The 14,877-nt window shown below is 43.3% G+C and overlaps 1 protein-coding gene across 2 annotated transcripts in view; it reads right to left on the reverse strand.

Moving 5' to 3' along the window:
* KIAA1549 (KIAA1549 ortholog) overlaps positions 1-14,877 on the reverse strand; it is a 155,257-nt gene that overhangs the window by 70,877 nt on the left and 69,503 nt on the right. For both annotated transcript variants that reach the window (XM_017499721.2, XM_017499719.2), the window contains exons 3-8: positions 13,596-13,684; positions 12,324-12,501; positions 10,211-10,341; positions 8,129-8,312; positions 6,232-6,291; positions 4,854-5,002 (exon numbers count right to left, since the gene is read on the reverse strand). In XM_017499721.2, the coding sequence (XP_017355210.1) occupies positions 4,854-5,002; positions 6,232-6,291; positions 8,129-8,312; positions 10,211-10,341; positions 12,324-12,501; positions 13,596-13,684 (791 nt within the window). The remainder of the gene's footprint in view (positions 1-4,853; positions 5,003-6,231; positions 6,292-8,128; positions 8,313-10,210; positions 10,342-12,323; positions 12,502-13,595; positions 13,685-14,877) is intronic.

Raw genomic sequence — 14,877 nt, forward strand, 5'->3', positions numbered from 1 at the left:
TCCCCTAACAAAGGAAGGTTCCGTCTTTCTTGAGTCTACTGATACTTCCCCCTCATTCTTCCAGGGTAGGGCTTCTCAACCTCAGCTCTACCGACAATCCCTTGATGTGTGGAGCACTGTAGATGGTTAGTGGCATCCGTGCCCTCAACCCACCAGTGCCCCCACCCTGCACGGCCCAAGGTACAACCCAAACATCTCCAGACACTGCCAGATGCACCCTGGAGAACAAAATCACCCCCACCACTACTGGTCTATGGACAATAAACCTCATAAATTCATAATCTTGTGGGTCAAATAATACTTTGATTCATCCCAAAACTTCTCTCTCTCTGTTGTTAAAAGGCAGTCTTTTTATACCCTTATTTAAAAATCTGGCACACTTGACCTATAACACCTTTTCATTTTGCTCTATTTCTCTTAACAATATGTAACAATTTTATTGTCCCTTTAGACTCTAGGAAAACTCCAGACTTCTGTCCTAAGAAAAGGATCAGCGATGGCTCCGAGCTCCTTATTTTACAGATGCCATTTAAATCTTTGGTCTCTACATTTGCCATTGGCAAAATGCAGCTGCTACTTCTCTGTCCACACATGTGGATGTGTGATGCCGCCGTGTGCTCTGGAAAGAGCTGTTGGACTCCTCCTTCAACATGGGAAGCTTCTGGCAGATGAGCAGTTTCATGATTTCACTGTGAACTCCTTCTTCCAGATCATGTCTAAAGATCCTTAACAGCACACATCCAAACCCTCTTCCCTCAACAACCTGTTCTTTATGCTTCATCCTGAGAAGGACTCATTGTCCTGCCCTCAGGCTGCTGTTTCAAAGCCAGTCAGGAGACTGGCTACTCCCTCCCTGACAATGGCGTTGTGGTGATTAACTTTTCTTTTTTTATTTTTATTTATTTATTTTAAGAGACAGGGTCTTGCTATGTTGCCCAGGCTGAAGTGCAGTGGCTATACACAGGCTCGATCCCACTACTGATCAGCACGGGAGTTTTGACCTGCTCCGTTTCCGACCTGGGCCGGTTCACCCCTCCTTAGGCAACCTGGTGGTCCCTGGCTCCCAGGAGGTCACCATGTTGATGCCAAACTTAGTGCGGACACCCAATTGGCATAGCGCTACAGCCCAGAACTCCTGGACTCAAGCGATCCTCCCACCTCAGCCTCCCGAGTAGCTGGGACTACAGGCACACGCCACCACGCCTGGTGTAATTAACTCTTTATTAGCTTTTAGAATGAAATGCTATCAAAGGGCTACTGAAAAGGAAGTAGATTACATCCACCTGTCTCTCTACCCATGTACCTACTTATTGCATTTTAAAAGTTCTAGGCCAGGCAACGGTGGCTCACATCTATAATCCTAGCACTTTGGGAAGCCGAGGCAGGCGGGTTGCATGAGGTCAGGAGTTCAAGACTGCCTGACTAACATGGTGAAACCCTGACTCTACTAAAAATACAAAAAATTAGCTGAGCATTCTGGTGCATGCCTGTAATCCCAGCTACTCTGGAGGCTGAGGCAGGAGAATCGCTTGAACCTGGGAGATGGAGATTGCGGTGAGCTGAGATCACACCACTGCACTCCAGCTTGGATGGCAGAGCCAGACTCTGCTGCAAAAAAAAAAATGTTTTAAGTTCTAATAAATTTATATGTATGGTTTCTTCTTGTAGAAATCACAATCCCCGCAAACCCAGTTGATACCCACCTTGATGAAAGATTCTACAAGTTTGTCTACTGCTGCATTTTGGATGTTTGACCCCCTCTAACTCTCCATGTTGAAATGTGATACCCGGTGTTGGTGGGGGGCCGGATGGGAGGTATCTGAGTCAGGGAGGCAGGTCCCTCATGAATGGCTTGGTGCTGACCTCAAGGGAATGAGTTCTTGCTCTGCTAGTTCCTGAGAGAGCTGGTGTTGGAAACAGCCTGGCACCTCCCTCCCCTCTCTCTCTTGCTTTCTCTCTTGCCATGTGATTTCTACACTGGCTTCCCTTCGCCTTCCAGCAAGAGGGGAAGCAGCCCCAGGCCCTCGCTATGTCATTGGCACTATGCTTTTTGTACAGCCTGAAGAACCGTGAGCCAAATAAACCCTTTTCTTTACACAGTCAGCCTCAGGTATTCCTTTACGACAACACCAGTGGACTAAGACATCCAGGCGGAAAGTGAGCCAGGAAAAGCGAATTGCAGTGTTCTCTCTAGACCTATAAGATTCCTATCTGGAACCCTCATTACCATGGTATTACGGAGTCATCATCACTTTGGTTACCATTTTCTGTTTGATTTTTAAATTTATCTTCTGAGCAAAATCACATCGCTCTAGAAATTACAGAGCCAATTGGAGAAATGTTGAAAAACATATGCAAAAAAAGATAGAATAAAAATGAAAATCACCTAAAATTCAACCAACCAAAGAAAATCATTGTAAACACTTTAGCATTTTTTTTCTATACTTTTTCTCCATGAATTCTATATTAACATTTGGATTACATGGCATAAATACTTTTGTAACCTCTCTTCACTTGAGCTTTGCTGTTAGTGTTTTTTGTTTGTTTGTTTTATGAGAAAGAATCCCACTCTGTCCCCGAGGCTGGAGTGCACTGGTGTGCTCTTAGCTCAGTGGAACCTCCGCCTCCTAGGTTCAAGTGATTCTCATGCCCCAGCCTCCTGAGTAGCTGGGATTACAGGCACAGGCCACCATGCCCAGATCATTTTTATATATTTAGTAGAGATCAGGTTTCACCTTGTTGGCCAGGCTTGTCTCAAACTCCTGGCCTCAAGTGATCCACCCACCTCGGCCTCCCAAAGTGCTGGGATTACAGGTGTGAGCCACTGCGCCCGGCCTACTTGAACATTTTTCTTTATCATTCACTAATTTTTTTTAAATGGCTGCATAAAATTCCAACACAGAAAGATTTACTATAATTTTATTTACCCATTCCCCAGTTGCTGGATATCTAGGTTGTTTCAACATTTTCACTTTTACAAATTAAGTTTTGATGGACAGCCATGTACCACTGTACACAAATACTTGTCTACATCTTCTTGTTTCATCACTCTAAGTGGGAAGAGAAGCAGAGCACGGCTTATAAGCAATCTACCAGACGGCACATTCGCCTGGATAGCCTGGTTAACTTTTCCAAACCTGCATGCCTACTTAGGGAGCTTGTATGTCAAATTTAGCCCCGTTATATATCCTTTTATGGTGTCCTATAAGAGTTTTATGTGTATATGTGAACTCACACCTAGGCCTTAGGCTCTATGAAGCCAGGAATTGTTGAATGAGGCAAAGCTTTTATAATTCATTCTAATTTGTATTCTTTTTTTATACTTATTTAATAATTACTCCCAATTGTGATTAGTTTTTAAATTTCTCTGTAACTTACTGCATCTGGCAAAGGAACTATTTTAGAAACCTAAGAACTACATTTCTGGGAGGGGGTAATCATGAGAGGGACACACTTGGTAAAAGGGCTAGAGGACAATGATGCAGTTTGAGGCAACACGTCCACGCCCCCACCCAGCCACCCACAGCCAATGTCATTTGCGTCTTTTTCTCTAATGCCTCTAACCCACCCACCTCCTCACCCTGCCTGCCAGCCCACACCCCCTGCTTCAGAGTTCTACCCGGGTTTCCTGTTTCTGAAATGCCATAGCTCTAAATATCCCATTTTTGTAGCTCAACAAGTCAGCAATTGGTAAAGAAAAAAATCCACGTAATTCATATGGAGATGGAAATTAATGACAGTCCCAACCTCCAACTTCCTGTGAGTATGAGCATTTCTAAATGGGTCACATTTCAATTCAAACAAATCTAGATGAGGAAGGATGGCAATAGGACACTTTGTTTTTGGGAAGTGGCAACTAGAATGAGCTAGGGAAAAAGCAATAGAGGTTGAGAGGACTAAAACNCCCAGTTTACCAAGTAAAGAAGATTTAGGGTGATATGATACAACCAGGTGTCTCTGGTGGTGGGCACCTGTAGTCCCAGCTACTCAGAAGGCTGGGGCAGAAGAATCGCTTGAACCCAGGAGGTGGAGGTTGTAGTGAGCTGACGACTGTGCCACTGCACTCCAGCCTGAGCAACAGAGCGAGACTCTGTCTCATGAAAAAAGCGAGAAAGAAAGCAAGCTCAAGTGAAAAGAGGCTACAAAAAGATGTACGCAGTATCATCCAAATGTTAATACAGAATTCATGAGGAAAAAATAATGGAAGGAAATATGCTAAAATGTTTACAGTGATTTTCTTTGGTTGATTGAATTTTAGGTGATTTTCGTTTTATTCTTTACACATCTTTTACATGTCTTTTTCAAAATCTCTCTAATTGGCTATGTAATTTCTAAAGAGATGTGATTTTGCTCAGAAAATAAATTGAAAATCTTAACCAAAGTGATGACTCCATAATACCATGGAACAGAGAAAATGAAGTGGTCAAGCAGAGGGTGGCATATTTCCCTCTATCTGGTCTACGGTCTCCTCCAATAGAATGATATAGCACTACGGTGCTATCAATAATACGGACCATTCTATCAAACAGGCTACACTTCTGTTAATTAAAAACTACTGTTTGATTAACGAGGTCCTATGATAGTATGGCCCCAGTCGGACAATTCTGCTCTGCTCCCCAAGGTCTACTGTTATCCTACTACTTACTAAGGCCTTGGTAAATATTTGTCTAGACGCTAGTTGAACTGAAATGCTGCCAGATTCACCTGCTACCCAATATAGAAATCAGTCGGAATCAGAATTTTCTCATGGCACTTCTTATTGGCATAAAAATACAGGGTTTCCGATGGTGTGTGCACTCACACAAGCTCTCCCTCTCCTTCTCTCCTTCCCCTCGCCCTCTGACATGGAGTACCTGCACCACACTGTTCCCCGCAGCTACAGTGGCCCTTCTCCACATTCGGCGTCTGGTGGACACCTCACTGAGCAGCTGTGCCAGCTTGCGTTCCATCTCGGCTTGAAACACTTCATTCTGGAGCTGCTTCTCCACGACACCCAAGAGAACTACATTTAAAAGAAAACACATGCGGCACCCAAAACAAGTCAGCAGTAAAAAAAAACGGGGTGTGTGTGTGTGTGTGTGTGTGTGTGCATATGAGTTTGAAATTAATGCAAGATTGCCACAAAACGCCAATCCCTAGACAGGAGACATTAAAAGGAGACACAGCGATCAGGAATGGGGAGGGTCCAGGAAATGCAGCCCATACGTCTTATCTAAGCTCCAAGCTCTCGGTGTTACCCAGACTGGCAGCCAGGAGTCCCAGGAACTCAGCACTGCAGGAGCTCTGGCGCGAAGGACGCCTACACAAGATCAAACATTTCGTCTGCACTTATCTCTCAACACTTCTGGAATTGGTGTGAGTTCATTATCTTGTCCTGAGACTTGGACTCACAAACTAACTTGAAAAAAGGAAGCCTGCCCATCTTTAGTTATCTACTTCAGACAAGATTATCTCGACAGACAATCACTTGCCAGCATGGTCTAGGAGGAAGGAACATGCGTTTTTCAACTAGAACTGGTTTAAGTTCTTTGAGACAACCATAAGCAAGTTACTTAATTACTATGGAAATTATCTGAAAAAGACCGCTGAAGGCACCACGCAAAGAAGTAGGGCCTTGACGTGGGATGCTGTGTGTTCAGCAAAGAGAACTTGCAAGGTACAGGAACCCCGTGAATGGTGACAATCACTACTCCACATGCTGTCTCGTGCCCAGCTAGTTCCTGTGCTGCATGCATGCTGGGCAGCTAAACGTAACTACTGTTCAGACTTGTGTGCACTACATTAGGAAGCCTTTAACTGCAATGCCATACCTCTAAATATCTGACCCACTCCCCTAAGACAAAAAAAGAAAAAAGCTTCCTAGGTGCCAAGCCACCCTGCTTGTCCTTATTAAACTAAACAACACTTTTAGGGAAAAAAAAAAGAAAGAGAGAGAGATCCTTGCTTCTGAACCTCACCCTGTTTTGGGTCAGAAGATTGTCAGTTCCTGTTAGATTCTGCCCTGAACTTGATGTATGAATTTTAAAGAAAGTCAATCCTTTTTGTTCTATAACTCAGTGGGATACATTCCCACAGCCAAATTTGAATCCCTTTCTCATTCATTCTTTGCCAAGAATTTAAGGTACATTTTGCCCTAAATTTAGGAAACAGGAAAGGCAGCATCATTCTCAATACGCCTGCATAGACTGTATATCCTTACAGCACCCAAAACATTACATAAGTTAAACATACCTGTTCTGACCCAAGAGGACTTCAGCAACTGAGATAAGTTGAGCTGTGGATACTGGAAGGCTACAAAAGGGAAAGAATTAGGGAAGGAGAAAAAAAATCTGTAAGAAAAAAAACCCCAGGTCTACAACAAAGTCACAACACATTGCCTTTACTGTTTAGCTCTAAATATGAAAGAACAAAATGTCAGATTAGTGTGAGGACATGGACAGGAGCAATTTCTGAACACATTTGTCTCAAGAACAGAGAGAGAGAGAAAAAGAAATGAAGGGCTGGCTCCAGCCACATCATAGGACACTGCTGCACAGAGAGGTCACCTGCAAGATCTCCTTTGAATGTCACTGTTCCACAGCAAAGCATGTTCACACTGTGTACCCCAGAGCCTGGCTTTCCCAGGCATGTCTCAGGGTAAAGTGACCACGTGTTGACTTGCCCCGGGCCAGTTAGTGGGCTCCGCTGTCCGGCAGACTCCTTGCAGGCATATATGCACCATGGACACTGAAAGCTGCTCTTGGTAAATAACAGCTTTATCTCTGTCTACTTTCATATAGAATAACTTGTAAAGTTCTTCCTTTTAATTAACAATATGCTGAAATACATTACAAATCATTAGGCCATTTGGTTGTTTCATTTCGAAAAAGAATTTGAATTTTTTTGGCCTGACTTCAACTCTGGAATCTACTATATTTTTTTTAAATAAATATCTCCCCTTCTCCACCCCCCACCCCCGCCCCATCCCGACCCGGCCGCCTGCCTCCATTTGCATTGTGAACCTACTTGCTTTGGCCAGGAAGAAAGGTTTCATGTTTCAACCTTTTTTTTTTTTTTTTTAATTTACACAGTAAAAGTCACTCTTTTCAGCATACAGTTTTTACGGGTTCCGATAAATGTATATATAGTCACATAATCATCACCACAATGAAGATACAGAACAGTGTCATCGCCCCCAAAACACTGCCTTCTGCCCCCCTTTTGTGGTCGAACTTTCCCTCTGCCCTTGAGCGCTGACAACCACAAATCCATTCTCGCTCCCTGCAGTTAGGCCTTTTCCAGAACTCGCGTAGTTTTTAATAGCACCCGTTTATTCTCCAGGTAATAAAGCCAGGCACAGTGGGTAAGCAGGGTTCTGCAGACCCACCTGGCTTGAATCCAGTTTTATCAGATTTATATTCTGCCACTCAGTCAGATATTTCACTTGAAAAAAACTTGTCCAGGTGGAAATACTCCGTATGATACTAAAATGGAGAATCTATGCCATTTGCATGTCATTACACATTCATGATGCCCAGAGTGAACCCTAACGTAAACTATGGGCTCTGGGTGATGACGATGCATCAATGCAGGCTGGTCCCTGTAACGAACGGACCACTGTGCTGGGGGATGCTGACAAGAGGGGAGGTGACGAATGTGCGGAAGCAGGAGGTATATGGGAAATCACTCAACCTTCTGATCATATCTGCTGTGAATCCAAAACTTCACTAAGAAGATCAAGTCTTATACTATGATTCTAAGTGAAGTAATTCAGGAATAGAAAACCAAATATGATATGTTCTCACTGATATGTGGGAGCTAAGCTATGAGGATGCAAAGGCATAAGAATGATACACTGGATTTTGGGGACTTGGGGGGACAGTGGAAGGGAGGCGAGGGATAAAAGACTACAAATATGGCACCGTGTATACTGCTTGGGTGATAGGCGCCCAGGATCTCAAAAAAAATCACCACCGAAGAACTTACTCATGCAACCAAATGCCACCAGTACCCCAACACCTTAAGAAAAAATAAAATGATGTTTTAAAAATCAAGTCATTTAAAAACTAAAAAAGTTTTCTGAAGAGGTCTACCAACAAAAATGCCTGCCACATGACCTCCCCAGCGTGTCCAAGGGGGCCGTACTCACGCTCTGCAATCTGCAACACCGGGTATCCCAGATAGAAACTGAACTCCACCACACTCAAGTTCCTCAGCAGCTCGCTCACTTCCGACCCATTCAAGAATCCCTGTGCGCTTCTAACTGCAAAGGTGATGTTCACCGGGCCCCGCCGAGGAGTCACCCTTGAGGAACTGACGGTGATATTCAAGATCTGAAAGAATGAAGCCAGAATAAGCTTCAAAAATAAAACATTCTGCTAAGGGCTTAACCCTGATCTCTCTCTCACAGGTCCTCTGATTTTTTAAAAGGAGATAAAGCGTTTAAAGGAAAAATAACTGGCTTTCTAACCTGGTTCCCTTGTCTAAGAGTTTAAATGCTCAGTTTACTGAAAATGCTTCTTATATTAAGTGATGAACTGAGCACATGTACAGCCCCTCCTACCCCAAATCCCACTGAAATAACAATAAGCTGAACAAAGGGGAATAAATCCACACCTGCACTGAGAATGGAAGAAAACCAGTGATTCCGTCAAACCTCTGGGGGAGGGAGAAAGGATGGGACTGGATTGATACAAACCAGAAGGGAGGGAGCCAGGATCCAACACACACACAAAGCACAGGCTGCAGCAGAGCCGAGGGCCACGCTCCCCAAGAGGACCAGGAGGGGCTCCGTGGTAGAGATCAGCAGGCACAAGACCAAGAGCAGGCTCCACGGTGGTAATCGGTGTAATTAATCACAAGGCTGTGCCAAAGAGCTGAGTCCATTGCCTTCCTCCTCAGTCCTTCCTAACTGTCACGCCCAGGCCAACACAGAGGTGCCAGCAGCAGCCAGGCCCTCACCCAGAACAGGCCAAAGAACCACTCCTGGGGAAAACACACCCCTGCCTAAGAGGACTATGGCAGGTCTGGGCCCTAAGCAAGAAGGTGAGCAGAGACTAAGACAACTCCCATGCACACCACAGACAAGGAAAGAAAATGAATGAAAACACAGCTGGCTCTGCCCTGAGACACACACTAAAGTGCCCCGTCCCCCGGGAACAGCCTCTTTATCTTGATGCTGGAAGGAGGGGGTTCCCTGTCTGCTTGCCTCTGACCACACACCGCACCCAGAGAGAAGCCCACCCTGACATATTCTGCCCCGGACCCAGCGCTCCGATGAATTTTCCCACCAGGAGATGGAGCTTACATAGAAAGATATCCCGCAGCTCAAGGGGAGAGCCGTGCCAGCTACTAAAATGAACAAGTTGGTTCTTCATTCCTAAGAACAAACCAGCAGTCTCCAGATTTACAGAAATGAACAGCACGAAAGCAAAGCACAGAGATCAACACACAGAGCAAGAACTGCAGAGAAAACAGGACTGACTCAGGGAACAGGAGACGCATTTTAACAATTCTCATTAACGTCCTCAGAGACTTTCAAGGCAATACTGCAACATCACAGGAAAGCCTACGATGGAAACAGAGCAAAGAACAATGAAAAAGAAGCTAAAAAATTCAACAGACAGATTGCATAACATAATAGACACAGCTAAGGACTACATTAATGACTTGGAAGACAAAATTTAGTAACTGTAGAAACAGAGGAAAAAAAGAGATGGAAAATATGGGAAAAAATAAGAAATATGGAAAGCGGATCCAGGTGCACCCAAATCTATTTTGACATCCATTTTGGAAAAAGAGAGGAAAGAATGCAGATGGAAAAAAACCAAAGAAATATAAAAACATTAGCCGTTTCCATGCAATACGTACAACGCCTGTTCTTAGTAGCTGTATGGAAACAACAGTATGGGTAGGCACTCCCCCACTGGACATTTAGGGTGACACCATTCCTTTCTAGGTAATTCTTGAATTTCCTGAATATGGTCACGTCTCTTCAGCTCACCATATTTGAGTTCCCCGGGTATCAGCTACTCTGCAACCTTCAAAGCTGCTCAGCCCATGCACGCTATGCTGACCCTACGCCATAGGAAGAGATCCATCCCGACCCATGTAAACTGGGTTTCCGCCACTGGAGGGAATAACAGTTAAGGGCATCCTAAATTAAACAATGTGGAACAATTTCCCCTTTAAAGGCTAAAGCCTTCTGTTCTGCATTCAGTGATGTTCTCACCTGCACCGTGAGGTTATACGTTCCCTGGTGGTGTTTTCTCACTTCAAAGAGAGCTGTCATTAGACCTTTCTCGATGCGCTGGGTGAAGTTGCAGAAGCCGGTATCCACACTCGGGGGCACAAACTGAAGTACTGAAAAGAAAAACAAGCAAAGTCCCACCAATGAGGTGTTCGTGCTTCTGAAGTATTAAGAAATCAAGAGAGAGAAACAGCATCTAAATCAACAAATTCATCCACAGCAAGGGATTAAGTACTGTGATGTACCATTTCTACTCATTATTGCATGGAAATGTAAAAAGCAACTTTGCAGCAAATGAAGACATGCAATGTGAAGGTGAATGGTATCATTTTAAAATGAAAAATATCTAAGATAAGAATGTGAGCACCAAAAGATGCAAGGGATAGAAACATTTCAAATGTATATAAATTCATTGTAGATTAATTCTTAAGTATTTATGGGTGAAATTACATGACATCTGGCATTGCTTTAAAACACTCTAGTGTCCACAAAAACGTTCATGGGGGATAGATGAAACAAAATTGGTGATGCTGATAATTTTTTTAAGCTTAATGGTGGGTATATGTAAGCTTAGTATGTTATTCTCTCTACTTTTGTAAATGTTTGAATATGTCTACAGTGAAAATTAAATACATTTAGAAATTACTGTTAACTGCCAGGCATGGTGGCTCATGCCTGTAATCCCAGCACTTTGGGAGACTGAGGTGGGCAGATCATTTGAGATCAGGAGTAGGAAACCAGCCTGGCCAAAATGATGAAATCCCATCTCTACTAAAAATACAAAAATTAGCCAGGCGTGGTGGTAGGCACCCGTAATCTCGGCTACTCAGGAGGCTCAGGCAGGAGAATTGCTTGAGCCCGAGGGCGGAGGTTGCAGTGAGCAGAGATCACACCATTGCACTCCAGCCTGAGCAACAGAGCAAGACTCTGTCTCCCAAAAAAAAGAAATTACTGTTAACTTCATATACATCTTTAAAGTCTTTCTCTTTTAGAGGCATATAGGCTGAAATATGTGTGGGTGAGATGATACAATGCCTGAGATTTACTTCAAGATAATGCAAGAGGAGGGGAAGCAGAGGGTAGATGGGGGTGTGGCTACAACAAGACTGGCCAGGAACAGAAAAATGATTGAAGACACGCAATGAGTACATGGTGGTCTGTTAAACTATCCTATGTACTTTTGCATATGCTTGAAATTTCCCATAATTGTAAATACTTTTTAAAAGTTAAATAATAAGGTCAGGTGTGGTAGCTCACACTCATAATCCCAGCACTTTGGAAGGCCAAGGCAGGAGGATCGCTTGAGCCCAGGAGTTTAAGACCAGCCTGGGCAACTTAGGGAGACCTTGTCTCTATAAAACATAACTTATGTTAATTTTTTCTTTTTTTAAGACAGGGTCTCACCCTGTTGCCCAAGCTGGAGTACAGTGGCACAATCTTGTCTCACTGCAGTCTCCACCTCCTGGGTTCAAGCAATTCTCCTGCCTCAGCCACCCAAGTAGCTGGGATTACAGGTGTATGCCACCATCCCCGGCTAATTTTTGTATTTTTAGTAGAGATTGAGGCTTTGCCATGTTGCCCAGGCTCATCTCAGACTCCTGACCTCAAGTGATCCGACCACCTCAGCCTCTCAAAGTGCTCAGATTACAGGCGTCAGCCATCGCACCTGGTCTAAATTTTTTTATTTTTTGTAAAGACAAGGTTTCATCATGTTGCCCAGGCTAGTCTCAAACTCATGAGCTCAAGCTATGTGTCTGCCTCAGCCTCCCAAAGTGGTGGTACTACAGGTGTGAGCCACCACACCTGGTCTAAAAAAATAATTTTCAAAAAAATTAGCCAGTCATGGTGATGTACACTTTAAGTCCTAACTATTCAGAAGGCTGAAGCAGGAGGATTGTTTGAGCTCAGGGGTTTGAGGCTTCAGTGAGCTATGATCACAGCACTGCATTCCAGCCTGGGTGACAGAGTGAGATCTTGTCTCTAAAAATCATCATCATAATCAATTCTACAAAAGATTTCCAATATTTTTAAAATACAGAAAAATACAACGAAATTCTTTTTACAAATCAAAACAACTTTGTTGAGTTGGTCTCACCTGTTTGAACTTGGAACCTGGACTCTGGCACAAGGAAAGAAGGTTTCACAGACAAGATTAAAGGAGTCTGGTCACGCACAAGCTTACTGTTTATAAGCACATTTATGACCGATATTGCCGTGTAAACGAAAGGACCAGATGTTACCAGGAAAGTGAAGTCAGTAAATAGTTCATAAACCTAGGGAAGTAAGAAATACAAAGACAATTCAAACTTAAAGGAAGCTGTGTTCGAAAAATTAAAAATTATAAACTAAAAAACTGGTAGTTTCAAATGAAGGGGCAGCGCATCACAGATCATCAAAATTTCATTTTAGTTACTGCTTTTACTCTCTGTCAATCTTTGCAAAAACAGCACAAAATTATGAGAGCAGCAAGAAGGAACGGTCAGTAACGAGAACTGAATAATGAGTTATAGGGCATTCAAGGTGTTTGTTGTGTTTAACACACATAGAAAGGGGTACTTACTCTACTGAGCAGCACTGTCCAAAATAAATATATAAGGAGCCACTCATGTAATTAAAAAATTTCTAGTGGCCACATTAAAAGACATAAGAACAAGTGAAATTAACTTTAAATGCATTTGACTTAATATATCTAAAATATCATTTCAACATGAAGTCAATACAAACATTAGTAATGAGATATTCTACGCTCCTTTTTCACTGCATTTTTGAAGTCTGTCATCTACCTGTCTGTCTGTATGTATTTTCCCCCCATAGCTCATCTCGGTTCAGACAAGCCCCATTTCATGGCTGCATCGCCACGCACGGGCTGCGGTTCTGGTTCTGGATGACTCTGCTCTAGATGGACCGTGGCTTTCTGGGATCATTGAGGAGAAGTGGTATCAGCATGGGATCCAGTCTAAAAGATTTAGAGCTCCATCTCTATCCCACCAAATGTCCAGAAAGATGCACCTAGACTCACTCTAACATCTAACATAAACACGAATCCAAGTCCTTTCATGTAAATCAAGGGAAGTAAAATCACGTAGATGATTTTACTGCTGCCTCTGGTCTGAGAGCCCTTTGTTCCAACTCTGCCAACACATCCCCCAAAGGACTAACCCTGACCTCATGTGGGATCAGGAAAGGCCTTCCCAATGTAGTGACAGTGGAGTGGAGATCCAGATGATGAGCAGGAGTTACCCAGGAGACAGGAAGGAAGAGAGAAAAGAGAATGATTCCATGGCCATAATCACCTGCCTCTAACCTGGGGCTCTCACATCAGCCCCGGTCCCAACAGACATCATACTCCTGAGCCTCTGGGACTCACCTTCAGTTCCACTGCACGGTTGAAGTGAATCCTCAGTACTTCTTTGATTGCTGTAATGATGTACTCCTGCACAGCTCTTCTGGCCAGCACTACGAATTAAAGCCAACCACCAAATGCATTTTAATGTCATTATGAATCACACCTCTGGACCCCAGCACTGTGCCAAAATGCATTAGCAGCTCCAAAAGTCTTTTTGTAAAACAAAGGCCAGACCAAGACGGAACATGGGTTAAGGATCTAGTTGCTGCTAACTACCTGGAGAAGAACAGCAGTGGGGACTTAGAAGACACTAGGTTAACTCTGCATAGCATCAGCTCAACACACTAAGAAAACCCTCTTTGCCCCAGACAGGTTAGATCAGGAATCAGCAGCAATGACCCAGCCAGGGGACAAGGGGCTTCTAGTTCTCATTTTCACCTGGACAAATTCCAGGCTGCCTCTTGGTTCTGTCCCTGACAACAAAACAGGAGGCTTTAAAAGCTCTCAGAAGTCACATTTTAAACGGCCTTAAGATGTTACTCAACAAAACCAGAGGTCTCCTACCCTAATGTTTCAAGGCAAAACGTGAAGAGTTTTTACCACTAATAAGGGAAAAAAGATTTCCACAATTCCCACATATTAAAATTTTATGTAGAAAATAAAATTTCTCTCATAATCAAAGTCTAGTTCTATTTAACTTTCTTCACATTTTAAAAGTTCCATTTAAAAATCTGTACTAATAAGCCTGTCTCAGTGTTTAGTAAGCTTGTTCTTCTTTTCCCCAATTTTTGTCTCTTCTTCCATCAACTTCCCATAATGCAGAATTAGAATACACTTGATACTGTAATTGCTTTCCATTTCCTGATTTTAATTTTTAAAACTGGAGACAGAATCACTCTGCATTCTTCATTCTTTAAAAAACAAATATTTAAGTTACATTTGATTGTTTTTTCCTATAAATCAGTGATCTGAATGTTTTTTAAAGGTGGGTGGGGGCTTCTTTATTAGTTTATGAGGCCATTGAAACAAATCCACAGCCCCTAACCACCTTGCTGAGTCATACCAGCAGCCAATTCTGCATGGCCCACATAGGCTCCAAGTGGGTTGGACTATGCCATAGATTTGAAGGGGAAAGAAAAAATGAGTAGGAAGGAAAGGGGAAGAGTGGAAAGAAAGAAAAATGCCTTATTTAAAGAAGGAAATGAAGAGGGTGGGAGAAATGAGGGAGGAGGGAGACAGGAAGGAGGGAACAGAAAAGGAGGAGGGAGGGAGAGGCAGGGGAGGGAGGGAGAGGCAGGGGAGG

Source organism: Cebus imitator, unplaced genomic scaffold, assembly GCF_001604975.1.
Source record: "Cebus imitator isolate Cc_AM_T3 unplaced genomic scaffold, Cebus_imitator-1.0 Scaffold260, whole genome shotgun sequence".
Lineage (NCBI taxonomy): Eukaryota > Metazoa > Chordata > Mammalia > Primates > Cebidae > Cebus > Cebus imitator.